This window comes from Parasteatoda tepidariorum, chromosome 1, assembly GCF_043381705.1.
Source record: "Parasteatoda tepidariorum isolate YZ-2023 chromosome 1, CAS_Ptep_4.0, whole genome shotgun sequence".
NCBI lineage: Eukaryota > Metazoa > Arthropoda > Arachnida > Araneae > Theridiidae > Parasteatoda > Parasteatoda tepidariorum.
In genome coordinates, this window is record NC_092204.1 from 5,703,433 (window position 1) to 5,722,864 (window position 19,432).

The 19,432-nt window shown below is 27.6% G+C and overlaps 1 protein-coding gene across 1 annotated transcript in view; it reads left to right on the forward strand.

The window, feature by feature from the left end:
* The window catches only part of LOC107449939 (lysosomal-trafficking regulator mauve), a gene marked incomplete at its 5' end in the record, with an annotated part of 117,999 nt that overhangs the window by 69,153 nt on the left and 29,414 nt on the right, over positions 1-19,432 (forward strand). Inside the window, 9 exons of the mRNA XM_071177156.1 lie at positions 1,138-1,223; positions 7,568-7,642; positions 7,771-7,902; positions 11,824-11,979; positions 13,030-13,106; positions 15,004-15,192; positions 17,461-17,597; positions 17,691-17,796; positions 18,727-18,788. Coding sequence (XP_071033257.1) covers positions 1,138-1,223; positions 7,568-7,642; positions 7,771-7,902; positions 11,824-11,979; positions 13,030-13,106; positions 15,004-15,192; positions 17,461-17,597; positions 17,691-17,796; positions 18,727-18,788 — 1,020 coding nt within the window. The remainder of the gene's footprint in view (positions 1-1,137; positions 1,224-7,567; positions 7,643-7,770; positions 7,903-11,823; positions 11,980-13,029; positions 13,107-15,003; positions 15,193-17,460; positions 17,598-17,690; positions 17,797-18,726; positions 18,789-19,432) is intronic.

The window sequence follows — 19,432 nt, forward strand, 5'->3', positions numbered from 1 at the left end:
CATTTTCCTGAATGCTGCTAGGAATCAGGAAATAGTAAAATCCCCCTAAATTTTTTCTCCCTTTAATCACCAATCAAAATTTCTTCATTTATACAACATAAACAAATTAACCGACTCATTATTTTTTAAAAAAGTAGGAACATAATTTAAAATAAATTTAAAAAATTATTAAAAATATGTATTTCAAGTTGGATAAAATAAAGGAGAAAACAGTTTTATTTTTGTCACACTTAAAAAAAAACATGTAAGGTCCATTACCTTCATACTAAACTTCTATCACCACAAAAAATTCCCCACACACATATCAAGAATTATGTGACCTGCGATTTTTTTTGTTTCAGTGGGGTAACACCATAAGTTGCCAACCTATTTTGGATCTCTGCCAATCAAAACTTGCAAGATTTGACTTTGCAATTCAAAAAATTCTCAGTGCTCCCTTACAAGAAAAATGAAGAAATAAACAAATATACAATCAAAGGTTTTTGGTCCATTTTAACTCACTAGCGGTAAAGTGCAGAACCGTCTATTAATATTTTTCTTATGTTGCATTACTCATAATCACACCTTTAAGTTATTGAAAATACGTATGTATACATAATTACCAATATATTTCTTTTATCTCCCAAAAATTTGTTTTGTTAATATTGATAAAAATAACTCATGTGCATAATTTTTAATTGTTTTTATAGGAGGAAATTAAGCATATCATTTTGCAATTAAATTCAATTAAATAGTCTTAAATTTTATTTTAAAAAAGGATGTAAAATATAGTGATATCATTTATGAATGGAATCAGTTAAACTTGCAAAACACAGCTAATACTGAGTGAAAAATACTTCAAAATGTAATCAAATTGTTATATTTTATGGAAAAATCTAAATTTTTGAAATTTTAGTAAGATGATTGCTTTTTTAATAATTAAAAAAGGGGAAATATGTGTAAAATGAGTATGCAACTTAATTTTACTTCGAATTTTTACAGCATATGTAGAGGATGACTTTCCTGTTATTCTGAATAATCTCACTAAATTTATATTTATATCAGAATCAAATAGTCTTCTTACTATTCACAGTTATGTTTTTAGATGTAATAGAAATTTAAACAAAAAGTTTTTATTCAATTTTTATTTTATTTTAGACCCAAGAATCAAGATAAGCCATTATGAGAGAGAATTTGTGAAAAGTTTTTTCAATTTCTGCATGAAAGCGATTAGCAGTACTATCGTAAGTTTAATTTGTCTTTGATATGCATATACAGCATTTTGTAGGCGCATACAGTTTCAAACAAAAAAATTTTGAGACATAGTAATACTATTTTTGTTAGAACCAAAGAAACAACATTATGTACAGAATAACAATGAGTAAATGGCTCTTCTCATCTCGCTCTATAATACTCCACAATTGGATACCTGCAAGTGATCCTGATTATCTGTTGAAATGTGTCATTTGTTTTTCTTATCAACTGTTCTTTTCATTTTAGTTTGAGTAAGCCTAGTCTGGCAAATATGAATTTTCTGAAGCAACACATTCTATATTATTTTTTTTTCTCTTTCTAGATTTGGTTTATTTCTTACTTAACATAAACACATGCACGAAACTATGTACAACATAAACTAATTAATTATGCAATGAAGTTGTCAGATACACGAAAAAAATAATTATGATTACAGTAAAATACTTAAGCAAATAATCGATTTAAATTAAATAAAAGATGTTGACACAAAAGTTACATTTTTACAAATTCAATAATAGCTATATGGTTTATTATTTAATTTACTTCATGTTAATTAACATTCCAACTTATGTAAAGGCTCTACTTTAGTCAGCAATATCCAGGATATTAATAGGCAGACGTGCCAACTCTCCCGCATTTTGCGGGAGTCTCCCGAATTTTGAGTTATTCTCCCGCCCTCCGGAATTGATTTGAAAAACTCCCGAATTTTACTGCGATCGACGGCCAAACTCAAAATTACCTAATTTTTCCGCGAGTGTGAAGGTGAGTTTTTCTTTCAGCTTGAATTCCATCCCCTCTTATCAAACTACCATCTGCCTGAAGCGTAGCTGAACATGCTTTATTTTTCCCCCTCTTCAACGTTACCTCTAAAAACACTCCTATTTCAACCGCCCCCTTACACTGGGGGCGGGTGAAATCTTCCTCTTCTTTCTTGTGGAGTTGAATGCAATGACGTCACATGTCGTTATCGAGTGACGTCCGTTCAGGAGTGGGGAAACTCGTACTCTCGATAGTTGGAATTGATATTGTATCTTGCTGTTTTTATAGTTTTTAATGCGTATTTTTCCACGGTTGGCAACAAGCTCGTAAACTAGCAACGTGATATCAATTATTCGTTTAGTCTTCGTATATTTAAAAAAAAAAAATTTCAAGGATGTCTTAAGTCGAAACGGAAGTATGGATCAATTTCAACAAATCATGTACCAATGACTTTAGCAAGACTTAATTGCGGAGAGCTAAGTCTGTAACTCTTTTTTTCATGCATACAGTAGAGAACCATTTATCTGGTATCCAGATAATCCGAAAAAAAAATTTGCTCGGTTCTCCCGCCATTTTGAACTAAAACGATATGAAAAAAAAAAGCGTAAACTGGACTAATCCTTGAAGTTGAGTAGAGGAAAATGTGAGGAAGGGAAGAATTTTTTTCCCCGTTTACCCAGAGAAACGTCATTTCTTCCGCGACCTTGAAGATTTTAGATCTTTATTCTCTTTTAGGTCGTTAAACTCAAAGGAGTGGCATGATGATTTCGTTTGCTAGTTTGATTTACGAGGGGGTGGGGAAAATGCATTGCACATGCATATCAGTGAACAGAAGATGAAAGAGAAAAATATATTTATCTATTTGACATCGATTAATAAAAATAAAANACCCAAGAATCAAGATAAGCCATTATGAAAGAGAATTTGTGAAAAGTTTTTTCAATTTCTGCATGAAAGGAATTAGCAGTACTATCGTAAGTTTAATTTGTCTTTGATATGCATATACAGCATTTTGTAGGCGCATACAGTTTCAAACAAAAACATTTTGAGACATAGTAATACTATTTTTGTTAAAACCAAAGAAACAACATTATGTACAGAATAACAATGAGTAAATGGCTCTTCTCATCTCGCTCTATAATACTCCACAATTGGATACCTGCAAGTGATCCTGATTAGCTGTTGAAATTTGGCATTTGTTTTTCTTATCAACTGTTCTTTTCATTTTAGTTTGAGTAAGCCTAGTCTGGCAAATATGAATTTTCTGAAGCAACACATTCTATATTATTTTTTTTCTCTTTCTAGATTTGGTTTATTTCTTACTTAACATAAACACATGCACAAAACTATGTACAACATAAACTAATTAATTATGCAATGAAGATGTCAGATACACGAAAAAAATAATTATGATTACAGTAAAATACTTAAGCAAATAATTGATTTAAATTAAATAAAAGACACAAAAATTACATTTTTACCAATTCAATAAGCTGTAGGGTTTATTATTTAATTTACTTCACTTTAATTAACATTCCAACTTATGTGAAGGCTCTACTTTAGTCAGCAATATCCAGGATATTAATAGGCCATTTTGTTTATAAACAACCAGCTGGTGCTGAGGTCAGGTATTAGTGATCTTCTTTTTGTGTTCCAAGTACCCAATTATGTGAATTATACATGATTCTGTTTTAATTGCATGCACTCCACCTGCAAATTCTAATAGTTTAGGGGCATCTTCTGATAAAGAATGAGCCAAATTGTATCTGCATCGATGTTGGTAGTGTGCGACAGAGAAATATCTTACTGGCAGGAATAATATTTGTCTCTGTATGTAATTTTGAGATTAGGCAGTTGAAATTTCTGATTTAAAATGTAAAGTTTCGCATTTGAGAACAGTTTTGGCATGTTTTAAATCAACTGTTCTTCAAGTTGTAAGGTCTTTTTTTAAAATTCGATCTCATTGATATCAAAGGTTTTATCCAGAGAAATAATGCGATGATAATGTATGTAAATTATTATTTGATGGTTAAAAGAGACTAAACAATTAAAAGAATGATTATGAAAAAAAAAAGAATAAGAAACCTTAAAGTTTTCCATTTGCTATGCATGAATAATTTTTTATTTTATAAACAATGTTATAACGTTATGGTTTATAAACAATAGGTTGTGAAGTCTTTTTTTTTTAAAATTCGATCTCATTGATATTGATGGTTTTATCCAGAGAAATAAGGAGAGGATAATGTATGTAAATTATTATTTGTGGATAAAAGAGACTTAAAAATTAAAAGAATATTTGTCGATGAAAAAGAATAGGAAACCTTCAAATTAAAGTTTTCCATTAGCTGAACAAAAATACCTTTTTAGTTTATAAACAATGTTCTAACAATATAGTATATGTAACAATATACTTTATAAACAATAGGTTGTGAGATCTTTTTTTAAAATTCGATCTCATTGATATTGAAGGTTTTATCCAGAGAAATAATGAGAGGATAATGTATGTAAATTATTATTTGATGGTTAAAAGAGACTTAAAAATTAAAAGAATAATTGTCAATGAAAAAGAACAGGAAACCTTCAAATTAAAGTTTTCCATTAGCTGAACAAAAATAACTTTTTTATTTTATAAACAATGTTATAACACTATAGCATATATAACAATATACTTTATAAACAATAGGTTGTGAGATCTTTTTTTAAAATTCGATCTCATTGATATTGAAGGTTTTATCCAGAGAAATAATGAGAGGATAATGTATGTAAATTATTATTTGATGGTTAAAAGAGACTTAAAAATTAAAAGAATAATTGTCAATGAAAAAGAACAGGAAACCTTCAAATTAAAGTTTTCCATTAGCTGAACAAAAATAACTTTTTTATTTTATAAACAATGTTATAACACTATAGCATATATAACAATATACTTTATAAACAATAGGTTGTGAGATCTTTTTTTAAAATTCGATCTCATTGATATTGAAGGTTTTATCCAGAGAAATAATGAGAGGTTAATGTATATACATTATTATTTGACGGTTAAAAGAGACGAAATAATTGAAGGAATAATTGTGGATAAAAAAGAAAGAGAAACCCTTAAAGTTTTCCATTAGCTGTACAAAAATAACTTTATATTTATAAACAATGTTATAACAATACAGTATATATAACAATATAGTTAATAGTAGCAATGTAGTTAATAATAACAATAGGTTGTGAGGTCTTTTTTTTTAAAAAAAAAGAAAATTCGATCTAATTTATATTGATAGTTTTATCCAGCGAAATAATGAGAGGTTAATGTATGTAAATAATTATTTGATGGTTAAAAGAGACTAAAAAATTAAAAGAATGATTATGGAAAAAAAAAGAAGAAACCTTTAAATTAAAGTTTTTCCATTAGCTCCGCATAAATAACTTTTTATTTTATGAGCAATGTGATAACAATATAGTTTATAAGCAATAGGTTTTGAAGTCTTTTTTTTAAATTCGATCTCATTGATATTGATGGTTTTATCCAGAGAAATAATGAGAGGATAATGTATGTAAATTGTTATTTGATGAATAAAAGAGACTTAAAAATTAAAAGAATAATTGTGGATAAAAAAAAGAATAAGAAAGCTTTAAACTAAAGTTTTCCATTAGTAAATAAACATAAGTAAATCATAACTAGTAAAAATTCCATCCAAAAATAACTTGTTATTTTATAAACAATATTTAATTATGCCAATTTAGTTTCATGGTTATATAAAAATAATATTTTTAAAATATAAGCATATTTTTATATATAAATAATGATGAAGTCTGCTTGAAGTAACCCAGAATAAATGTTTTTATATGTATATATTTCCTGATCTAAATTAATTAATTTTTCATTTGATGGCAAATTTTTTCTGTGCAAATTTGCTGAAAGTGTTAAGCTTTGATTAAAATAACTATGATTTTATATTTTCAATGAATAGTTTGTAATTATTATATAATGAATTTAACCATTAGAAAGAAAAAAGTACTTTTTAAACACAATATTGTTTTTAAATAATATTAAACATTATTAATACATCAGAGATTATACTGGTATATGTAAAAAATTCCAAAGAAAAAAAACCTTATTTAATTAAACCAACTAGTCTCCAACATTCCATGAGTGAATTCTATTCATTCTTACTTATTTCCATCTCCTTCTTTTTTTATATAACAAAGCAATATTTCTGTGCTTTTTTTTCAATTCCTACTATTTTTGCTTTTTTACCTTCAATTGCTTTTTTTTATTCAATTCCTACTATTAGTTCACACTCTCAATATATCTTGTTCAAATGTTCATTAGTTAATTAAATACTTTTTATTCATCCACTCAACTTCAAATACGTTTTTTTAAACTTCTAGTTTACGATACTTGATGTTAATACAGTTTATTCGAAATATTAATTCATTAATTAAATAAGGATGAGCAAAAAAAAAAATGGAATTTTCTGATAGGTTAAGTGTTAGCCCTTGTTTTAAATTTTACTGTATGCTATTAAATTTTTCACCTATTTTAAAGATAACATCGGTGATAATTTCTAACTCATATTTGAACAAAAAGTTTACTGCATGCATTTAATTATTTATTATTTTATATTCGCTGTGTCAGATAAATTCAATAAAGAACATTATGTTGTAGCACGTGTGGTCAAAGTCACTAAATTTATACTTTAATAGTTGTTTAATACCACACACCTTTTTTTTTCAATTTCTACTAATAGTTTACATTCGGAAGAGTGTAAACTATTAGTAGAAATTGAACACCCAGGAGAGTGTATCTATAGGAATATAAATATTTATATATCTTGTTCACATTTTCAATTGTTAATAAAAATACTTTTTATTCATCCATTCAAGTTCAAAGATACAGTAGGGAACCGATTATCCGGAACGATTGGGACCATCGCTATTCCGGATAACTGATTTTTCCGGTTTTCTGAATCGCTACAAAAAGCCGTTTTTTTATCGTTAAACCCAACTAAAAAATATATATATATATTTGGAAATTATCTTAAAAAGAAGAAAAAACGATGAAGTAATACACTAATGATTATTTCTAAACTGATGGTAAGGTAAACATCTTTTTAAAAAAATCGCAGGAAAATTTATCGAATTTTGTTCCGGTTTTTTGGTTTTCCGGTTTTCTGATTTCCGGATAACGGGTTTTGTACTGTATTTTTTTAAACTTGGTAGTGTATGACACTTGATGTTAATAGTTTTTTTAAATATTAATTCATTAATTAAATTTAATTAACTAATTTTAGTTTTATATGGGAGAAAAATCTTAATTATTTAATAAAAATAACTAAAATAAAAAATTTTCTTTGTTGACTTATGTAGGAATTGGTTTTAGAATTTTTTTATTTTATTTATTACTTCTTTTAAAATCTTTTTAACCATGTACCTAAGTTTCTAATCTTTCATAAAATCTTTCATTATTGAACACTACAACTTTTTTTTTATGCATTTGTAAGGATGCTATATAAATACCTTGTCTAATGACATTATGTAGCTATACGGATAATTTTGCAACGAAATATCTTTTACTTTTTTTCAGGTCAGAAATATAAATACAGCTAAACAGGAATATTCCAATCTTATGTTTTGCATAAAGGACTCATTGAAAAACCAAGTAATTTGAAATATATTCCTTTCATCTCTTTTTTTTAAAGCAATTTCACATGCATACTCATAAATCAACTTTGTCGTTCATATTTAGCATGAAGTTATTTAATAATTTTTTTTTCTTTCTCCACTTAGCTTGGTCTTTTAATATTTTCTTTTTTGTCACCAAGTCAAGATGTTTTTATTAAGGAATATGTGGTAGATGTTTTATCAACTCACCCCTTAAGTAGCAAAATTCTACGACTAGTTATTTTTACTATTACCAAAGTGAGTGAGTTTATTTCTTCGTTCTTAATAAATGCATTTCATATTTTTTTCTTCTATATGCTTAAATTGTATATAGTAATCTTTCCTTTGAAAACAACCCCATACAGTACCAAATGTCATAGTTACATACAAATACATTACATTGAAATATTTCACTGGTTGCAGAAACGTAACCTAACGTTGCAAGTAAATTTCCTGTCTATTATGAAAACATCAAAATGTCATAACAAAAAAAGAACAGTGACATAATTGTGGTTCTTTTATTTAAAACTTAAAGATTGCAAAAAGATAACGCATAACTTTTCATGTGCTTGCTCCTGAAAAGTTTCTGAAATCTAACTGCTTACCTACCAACTCTACTGGATTTTGCCAGTTTCTCCTGGTTTTTGTACATTTTAGAAAATTCTCTAAAATTGAGTAAGATTCCTAAGGAAATCCCTATTGAAATAGAATTTTTGTACTGATTATTGCTTGCTTGCTTGACTATTTAAATAAGTATTACTAATACATAAAGAAGTGAACCTCATTTATAGAAATCAGTTTAAAACTTTTTTGTTCTAAAATTAAATTGTTCAGTTTATTTTTATTCAAAACTCTCTTTTTAAATTAATTAAAAAAATTCTTTTAAATATCTTTTAGGAATTATTAATATCAATCATAACTGGAAAATATTGCAGTTTTTCTATTTTGATGACTATAAAAATCCCTAGAATTCCCTATGTGTAAAATATTTAGTATATTTTGCAGCAATTATCATGAAATTTATATTCTTAAAATTTACTGTTTTTTTTTCTATTCATGTTGGCAGCTATTTAACTGAAATCACAATTTGATTCAATAAAGCTTAAAATAAAGTAACAGCAATCGGGTATCAGATTCAGTGGCAAATATTATTGACATTTGGAAAATATAGTCCCAATAATTTAGTCAGGAGAGTTGTCGACAGTTGGGCCTTTTAATGTTTAATTCAATTTTTTATAATAGCTCTAAAACTAATCGCACAATTCAAAAATTCTTGCCTCATTTATGAAATTCGTTTGCCCTTGGAAAAAAACAGATTTTCATTAATTGGTTAAAAAAATTATTACTTTATTTAATATTACTTGAAAATTTCCAACTAGTTTAAGCTTACAAATTTTTACAACTTTTTAAACTATCTAATTTGAAATGACAAAACACTAGTGTTGAAAGAAATTAGTTGAATAGTTTCTAGGTTAAATATTTTCAAAAAAAAAGTGGTATTCTTAATTTCTCAAAAACTTTTTGATCAATTTGTTTGATTTTGTATTTAGTCATTTAAAATTGCATAGTTTAAAATGAATCGAAAATTTAAATGGCCTTTTTTCAGTTATTAAAAAGTAATAAATAGCTTTAGAAAATTATTTTTTCTTTGAAATTGTATTTAGATTCTCGAGTTTCATAAGTAGAGGTAAGAATTACCTGAAATGTTAAATCAGGATTTAGAGCTATAATTGCAAAGAATTTAAAAAAAGCTCTAACTTTCAACCTTTGTTATGACCAAACTAGTGGGATCACATTTTGAAAATAGCGGTTACCTCCCCCCCACATTTGATAGCAATTTGATCTAAAAGAGCCATGCTTTTTCGGAGAATGTATGTTTTTATTTCTGATTTTGTAACTTAATTTATAGTTATCACTAAATAATTAATATATATGAGGTTAACTACCAGCAAAGATGTATGTAATTCGCTACAGGTTCTGCATGGTTAAAAAAGACAATTTTTAAAATGTATTCATGAAGTGAAAATTATTTTCCTTAAGAAGCAGTAATTCAAACCAAATTTTGAAACATTTTGAATTTTTTATAATTGTTTTAGCTTATAACCTTTAATTACTTATGGTCAGAAATTATATAGTTAGTTAATATCTAATAAATTGTCTAGTTTGAAAAAGATATAAAAATAAAATTTGTTTACTTTTTGTTTTGAAAAAAAAAAAACTATGATTTCTTCATTTATACTTTTAACTATTCAACTTAAAAAAAACTAAACAGAAATATCTTTCCATGAATTAAATGATAGGTTTAATTACTTACCACTTATTAAACCTTAACTATTTAATTTTCATTTAATAAAACTTTTTTTAAAAAAAATGTTTTTTTTTTTAGATCATTTGGCTAAAACCTGAAAATAAACTTACAACACTCAATTATTCGCTGGTCAAAGAACATTAAAATACTTTTTGCTAGATTTTTCAGTCCACTTTCCCAAAAGAAAAAAAAAACAATGTAAAATAACAAAAATTTAAAAAACAAATTGTAAAAGGTGCCATTGTTTAGGTATTTAAATTATGTTAGGCTTAAGTTTACTAACATAAAACCTACTGTATGTCCTGGATTGATATTAAGGTGTTTTCATATTGTCTAACATAATCCTTAATAAATTTTTTAATTTAGTTGCACTCAACACATTTAACGAATCAACGGAACAGCAACTCACACATTAGAACACACCTCAAAATCATGGTTTTGACTGTTAGAAATTTAACTGTGAATAAACAGGAAACTTAAAAAAGAGAAATCCTCTAGTTACAATATAAAGTTTTATTAATCATTTTAGATGCCATTCCTAAGGAGTGAAAGGAGGGGGTTAGTGACAAGAAATGCGACATCTCACATTATTTTTACTTGTTTTACATTTTTTTTTTTTTTAAAAAAGGCAAACCTAAACATTATTATTGCTGATAAACGTCTTTAAAAATAAATTTTGAATAATGATTTTTACATGTGTTTTATTTTTGTGCGGTTATTGTATGTTTGCATAATATAGTGTTACATATGACAAAGGAGGGTAATAGGTATGATAACATGCGAGCCCTTGTGACAAAATGATCCCCCTTTCATCTTTTTTTTATCTCCTCCCTTGTGAAGAGAAGATCAAAAATATTGAAAAAAATATTTTGAATATTGAGACACCATTCATGGACAGTCCTTAAATCTCAAAATGTAAGAGAAAAGAAGTCTCTAAACATAATGGGAAAATATTATTTCTAGAAATACTGTTTGAGCTGTAATATTTAAAAGATCATTTGAATAATTCCGGTTTATAACACTATCGTTCAACTAACTAGGGTACTTTTAATGACGATTACGAAAGTAAATAAGAATTAACCATTATTATTGCTTGAGAATACTAACTTCAGTTTATACAGGTAAAAGTTCTAAGGAACAGGTAAATTTCCTTATAATTGAATAGTCTTCTGAATACTAAAATAATTTTTTTCAACTTCCATGCAATACACGATATGTATGTGCACAAAAATTTATAAATATTAACAGAGTATTTTGAAGTCATGTGTTGAACATGTACAGAAACTTAGAAGAATACTAGTTGCAGAAATATTTTTGTGGGTATCTGTTCTGAAATATTTCAAAAGGGATGTCAAAGATTTGTTTCTGCACTTTTTTATATCCTTTCAGTCGTGTGATGTACGGCACAAGGGAAAAAAAGTATGTTCACCAACAATACTGTTTATTTAAGATGATTGATTTTGAAGAAGTACATTATTAAAAGTAATATTTTACAAATTATGCAAAAGTGTAATAGTGTTTGTCCTTCTAAAAAAAGAAATTCATTTCTTGTCACAAGAAATGAATTTCTCAAACAACATCAAATTTCCAAGATTGAATCTTGATTGCATGATGCAACCAAGAACCCTTGATTGCATGATGCTGGTCAGAATTAATTTTGTTGCATCATGTAATCCAAGATTGCATGATGCAACAAAAATTAATTCTGACCAGCATAATAACTATGAATAAATTGAATATGACTGCTGGGGTTAATTAATGGAAATTATATTATTCTGTTGTATATACATGTGTTTTTTTTTTTAAATCTAAATTTTACTTACTAATTTTATGCATAAATTGTCAATGTAAACAGTTAGTTCTATTCACAGGTTGAAATATTATTTGCATTCTTAGTTGATCTACAGGTAAATCCAGAAATGCAGATAAAAAGAAATGGTATATTGCTGTATAAAATTGTCAAAGAGATTCTTAGGGAGGATGCACGAGTTGTAGACCTCTTTAGGCAGCCACAAGTAATTCAAAAAGTAAATTATAATTTTGTGTTTAGATTGTAAACTATTGTTTATAAATATTACTATTATCATAAGCCAAACGTAAAGGGGAAATAGGTTACACGATTATGATTGAATAGCAACCTATGGCCAAAAATGTCATCATGAACCTCCTCATTAGGACATGCTTTTCCTGTTCATCTTTACTTCCCTGTTCATGGTACTTTTATTTTATGAACTTCTAGCTATGTCTAATCAATTGTATCTTTCCTTGTATTACGTTTTTCCAAATTTACCCTTATCTGAAATTAAAGTTCAAGGTTATGTCATCTTTTCGAGGAGTGACATATCTTTTTGTACCACTCATTAAGTGTTAATTAAAGCGAAGAATCCATTCAACTAAACTTTTTTTTGCTTTTTTTTCATTTTNCAGAAGTTTAAAAATGGTGAGTTTGACGTGGTTTGTAATATTTACACTAACTGTTATAAGAAAACTTGCCTCAAGTAATAATTGAATTTTCTGTTGATAAAGTTACAAATAACTGAAATCTCTTTATAAGTTACAGTAACATACTAGAAGAACGATTTTGGTAATTTGTATTCATGCAAATTTAAATTCAAACCTTGCAATACTTATTCACACGATTTTAAAATCATGCATGTGATTCATATACATTCGGTTCATATTCATACAATTTTAAAATTAATCATCAGAATTCATAATCATAGAATTCATCATCAGAATTCATAATGTAGGTTCTATACTGGCTAATGAAGGCCATTCTAGGACCAATATTCAAAAATCTAGACATCCCAATATTGGTCCCTCAGTTCATGTTCTTATAGAGACCATATTGAGCCAATTTTAAACCCAACTAGGGCCAAGGTAAAATTGTTGCTAGAGTTATAAAAATTGCTCCAATTGTTTGCTTCAGATACCTTAAGGAAAAATTTGGTGTTAAATAATGTTTAAAAAATAAAATGAAACTGTTTATCTATTCAAGTCTAATCTATTGAATATATTATGAAACCCTAAGTAAAAACTCATATTAAGAAATTCTTTTTTTTCTTATGCCATTTTAGTTGAAATTAGAATGGGTTAAGTTATGGAATGAAGATCGGTTGAAATGGTATGCTGCATTAAATAACTCTAATGAAAAGTAAGCATTTTTTTTATATTAGATCCATATAATTAACTAATTTGATAGTATAGCTGCATCGGCTTTTTCATTGTCGTATGGAGACTGCAATATATAATGAAGTGCCGTCATATTAAATAAATTGAATGAATGAAAGGAAAATTTATATAATCCAAGATAGTTGTGTTTCCGATTAAGTCAGATTACTGTGATTATAAATAATGCAAATAAATATAAATTAGTGGATTTCTAATTAACCAATAATGCTTGCAATCAGGAATAATATTAAAATGCACCATAAGTTCATAGAAATTATTATCTGACACAAATTATTTTTAAATTCTACTCTTTTTATTTAAGGTGTATCAGCTACTGCTGTGATTTATACAACTTAAATAAAAAAGAGCAGTAGATTAATTGTATCAATCAATGCTGTGATTGATATAACCTAAATAATGTATCAATAATCTGATCATATTCAACTTATAAGACATTTTTCTCGAGATTCAGAAGACAAAGATTCTGTCTCTTTAGTTTTTTTCTTATCTAATGAATTTGCATTCAGCAAATATTTAAGTTAATGCATTGGCAAGATATGTTTATTTTAAATCTTGCATAAATTTTGTCCAGGAACAGAATTATGAAATTGTTATGCAACATGATTTTTAATAACTACGAGCATTCTGTGAGTATCATTAAAAATGAACAACTATCACTAATTAAATTATTACCAATTTTTCAAATAATGAATTATTTTGTTGCAAAATGAAAATTAAACATAACTCAACCTTAATTAAATATTGGTATATCCAATAATAGCAAGCATAATTAGTTGAATGTCAGATTAAGTTTACCTATATAATAAAATAAAATTGGAATTTACAGGTAGAATTTATTCCTTTGTAACAGTGTGTAATAAAATAAAAACTTCTTTCTCTACGGTGTTAATATATATAATTAACAGTGTGATTTGTGCATAAATAGTTTTGCAGGACGTGAATGTAAAAAATTCTGCTCCAAACATTAGTTGCTCTGCAGAGACTTTGATTATTTTTTTACGTACGTCTCCATTTTGAGTACTTTCTGCTTTATAGGATTTTGATAGAACCTCGTGCAGCAATAATATTTTTAAGTGGTTTTCTGGTCTAGAAATTTCAAAAAATTGATTTTTTTTACTGCATTTTCCGATACTTTATACTGTGCAGTTGTTAAGAAATGATCTGGCTATGGTTGGAACGACCAAAAATGAAACACTTTTCAAAAATTTAAAAAATTTTTTATGTACTTTTAAGTGCCAGAAAGAGTTGATTTCTATTAACTTCTTTAAAATGGCTGCTATTTAGTGAAAAAGGACATTTTTTATATATTTTTTATTTTAATTATAGTTGCAGTAATACAGAATCATTAATTTTTTACTTCATCTGTATCAGACTAAAAAGAAGCGTGATCGAACAACATCTGTCCAACAGTACTTGGTGTGCATTGCCATCATCACTATCGTTTTTATATGTTAATTTATAATTATTTTGGTTAAAAAAATTTAAATTGCACTTGAAGCATGACAAAATAAGACTAAATCATTATATTACTCGTTCTTTCATTTAACTTAGAAAAAATACTAAACATTAGTCAAGACCAGACCAGAAAACAACCGTAATCTATAATTTTTTTTTAAACATTAAAAACCATTTTTGTTAACATTTTAATTCTTATATTGAATATTTGTGTTTTTACAGAATTTAAAGTAATGAATTTTAAAAATATTTCTTCAAATCTGAATCAGATGCTACAAAATTAGTTTTCTCATTTTTTTAATGTAAATTTTGCTCAACTATTTTTTTATTTATTTATTAAAACAAACATTTTTATTAGTGTAAAGTTCTAAACTTTTGTTAATTTAACTTTCTTTTTTTTCCAGATTATTCCAGAAATTTGAATCGTTGGCTCAAGATGTGTCATCAATAGCTTTTAATATGACTCAAAAAGTATTTGAGATACAAAATAATGAAAGAAAACACTTCATAGAAGAATTGAAAAGGAAATACTATGAAGAGGCTTCTGAACGCCGAATTTGGCTAAGACTCATTGAACAAATGACGCATGAAAAGTAATCCATTTCTTACATCAATTAGTTTTTAATAGTATATTGTTAGCAATTGTTAAAGTAATGTAGTATATTGATAGTATTAAAAAAAATTCGAAAGTATCATTGACTATTGGGTGTACAAATAAGTTCCCACCATTCGTCACAAGATGGCACTACCAGAGGGTTATGTAGAAATTGACAGGTGTTAAACATCTTATTGTGAGTTTGGTCATCTGGTAACAACATAGCCTTAAAGATTTGGTGATTCCGTATTTGCATTCTTTAATTGTTTTTGTAGTGAGTGGGGTTTCAGAAGTTTAAAAATGGTGAGTTTGACGTGGAAGACAAAGAACGCAGTGGAAGGTCGAAATTATAGCAAGCAATTTCACATCGTTTAAAATTGTCGGAAATGATCCAAAGGCAAGGAAGTTGGGGTACTGAAACTGAAGCCAAAAGACATGGAATGTCGTTTTTGAAGGAAAATTGATTTTGCTATTTAGAAACACTTCAATGGGAAGTCCTACCCCACCCGTCGTATTCGCCAAACCTTGCCTCTTCAGATTATCAGCTATTCCAGTTGATGGCACATGGTCAGTCTGAGCAGAAATTTACATCATTTGAAGAAACCAAGGAATGAGTTGATTCTTGGATATCCTCGAATTAACAAGAGTTCTTCCGACGTTGTAGCCGGCTCTCAGAAAGATGGGGAAAAGTAGTGTCTAGTAATGGAGAATACTTTGATTAAAAGATGTTGTATCGTTTTTTTTCACAATAAACTGCTAATTGTTTATAGAAAACGGTGGAAACTTTTTTTTTTTCCAATGCCCACCTGTGTTAACATCCGCCAATTCAGGCATATACATTGCGATTTTGTTGGCCTCTCTTTCAGGGGCACCATAGTAGGTGGGCCTACGTCGCTCCCACAGTGAGAACAGATAGTACAGAGAAGGAAGGAACATCCATGCCTTGCCCGGGATTCGAACCCAAAACCTTTCTGGTGCAAGGACAGTTCCCTGCCCCCTACACAGGCCGGTCGTCGAAAACTTATTTGTACACATAAATAAATACCAATCTTTAAAACCTACATTGTTTTAAATAAGTGAAGTTTTAAGTTTTTTAAATTAAGGACATTTTGTATTAAAGAATAGTAAAGCTATTGTAATCTTATTACAATGGCTATTCAAAAATTAACTTATAAATTAGTAGGGCACTGCCTGTGATGTCCTGCCCTGTTTATGTCTCAAGTTGTGTCAGTGTTCGATCAATGGTTCTACGATTAGTTTTTCAGGATGACCAGCGAACAAGAAACTTTTGTCAATCTTATTAAAATCAGATTAAGGAAAGGAAATTAAGTTAGAAGAATATTATATCTCCAGAGAACAAGTTTATGTCAATCTGATTAAAATCAGGTTAAGGCCAGAGAATTAAATTAGTGGAATAATTTATAGTCACTCCTCTATTTAAAGAAGACGCTAAATCCTGATAATAAGTTTGTTATGTGGAAAATTCGTTAAATAGAAAATAGCCTTTTCAAATACTTAAACAACACAGAGCAGGTTTTTAATTCATAAACACTATCTATAATTAAAATAGAAATTGATACACCTTTATCTTGTAAACTAGTATCTACTATTTATTTTATAAATCTTAGCCATAAAAAAAATCTGCATAGAAAACAAGAAAAGAGCAAAACATAATCCAATCTTACACTATCATGCTACATACATTTTCACCTGAAAAAGCTAAATTTATGTATGAAATTATAGCTACGTTTATTATAAAAGAAATTTTAAACATACATTACCACATGTGTTCTTAAGTTTAATTGCTACTAATAAAATCCGTTAATTTTGTCTGAGTTTTCAGTTTGAAATGCAAGCAAAAAGGGAAACGGATTTTTACTGCTTTCTCTAAAAATTAGGTGGCTTTGAAAATCAATTCAAGGTCATTTGCCCCATCAAATACGTTAACAAGCTTGAAATGTTCAGAAATATTTTGGAAAATAGGGAAAGTGGATCTCAAAAAAAAGCTCGTTAAATAGAAAATTTACTTTGCTATTTGGAGATTATATGTATTACGAAGAAATTTCCAAAATGTTCTTGGTTCCTTGAAAAACTGCGATCCGACTGAAGTTCAACTGTATTTCCAGAGAACATGGAGAATTTCTGTCACTCTCATTAAAATCGAGTTAATACCCGAGACTTTTTTTTTTTAAATAACCAAAAATTAAAGGAAGTTTGTTTAAAGTATTATCTATTATGAATTACAAAGTTTTGCTTCATCTCTTAGGGCTGTATGGTATCAAAATGATCTCTATCCAAATTCATGGGAATTGGACCCGACTGAAGGACCCTCTCGTGTCAGAAGAAGATTCAAGCGATGCTTCCTGAATCTGGATTCAAGATTCCTGAGGGTGGATACTCAAAGTATTTATTCTTATTTATTTACTCAATTTAGAATAATAAATTTTTAGTAACTTATATTTTGATGTAATTAGTGATATCATTTACCATTTTCAGCAAAATTGAATAGAGATTTGCCATTTGTGAATTTGCTTGTGAATCGAAATGAATTTCCAGATTCTGCTGCTGTTTTGCATCGATTACACAGTCATGAACAAATACAGTTAGTAGAACTATGTTAATTTTAGTTTTTAGTTGTTCTTTTTTTTCTTCAATTCCTACTATTAGTTCTCATTTTGCCTATATTTTGTTCAAATTTTCAATCGTTAATAAAATACTCTTTTTCCATCCACTCAAGTTCAAATATATTTTTTTAAACTTGTAGTGGATTACACTTATTGTTAATGCAATTTTTTCAGATATTAATTCATTAATTAAATTGAATTATTTTAGTTTTATATGGGAGAAATTTTTTTTATTATTTAATAAAAAGTAACTAAAATGAAAATTTTCTTTGTTGATCTAAGAAAGAATTGACTTTTAAAAAAAATTATATTACTTGTTTATTTTTAATAGCTATTTATTTATAAAAGGGATTATATATTTATTTGTAATATATATTTATTTAAGGGATAAATTACTCAAGTAGTTTAACAAAAAAAAAATTATTTAAATGATACCTTGAAATGGTTTAACAAGCTTATGAGCTAGAAAAATGTCTGTACTCATGACAAACCTTAAAGCATTTTATTATAGGAAATATTTTCTTTCAAGTTCTTTAAGCATTGATTATGAAAGAAATTATGGACTATGTCAATCTTCATCTATCATAAGTTACCCCAAGATAAAATAGAGTTATTAGTGAATTGCTACAATTTTATCCCCCTTAGAATTTTATCTATGATAGAATGTAATGAATACCACTAGTTGATTCATTGCTTTCTTTGCGAAAGACCGAGAGAGCTGTGTAAGTTCACCCGATTTTGAGCGCTGGTGGTGAGAGCTGTATTAAGTTCGTTGCGCTTTAATCTCTCTTATATACTAGCTTGATATTGATTGCTTGATATTTAATAATTGTTATGGTAGTTACTCCACACATTCAATCATAAGAGTTTGTGGGAAATTATTAATTGCTTTATTCTTTTTTTTAAAGGTATACCTCCCCATGTAAGATAGTGACAGCTTTTGATGAAGCTAAGGTAGAAGTGCTAGTAGGTGTGTTATTTTATTTTCTTCTCTCTGACAATAATTATTATGACTATCTAAATTATGACCATTTATTCACTTTGTAAACTTTTTTTATACTTTTATTTTTTTTCTTACTACTTTTAAAAATTTCAGCACTTTTAAGTTGTTTTATGAGATAACTCAATGATATTTAGAGACAAGATTTTTAAAAAAGCATAAAGTAAGGGGATTTTAATATTTTAAATGCATTAAGAAAATATTATGTTTAGTTATGTAAAAAAATTCTGATTTGTCATCGGAAAAAACTTTTAATTCATCTTCTGATGATTTTATTTACAAACAATTAAAATCAAAATTCAATTATCTCGGATTTTTTAAATACTAGTGGGCTGTGCCCCCTGCTCGCTAACGCTCGCTAACGCTCGCCAACCCCCATAAATTGCTACACAATCTTATAAGGTTTGCTTCGCAAACCAAGCTCGCTTCGCTCGCTACTAATTTAGGTACATTGCAAATGCACAAAATTCTAAGAATTCAAAACAATCATTCAAATCCATATAACAACTTTTTTTTAAAGAAAAATTACATCTTTTTAGTAAATACTAAGTCATTAAAATAAATTTGAATTCAAATAAATGACATGTAATTCGTTAAACCTATTAGAAATGTGC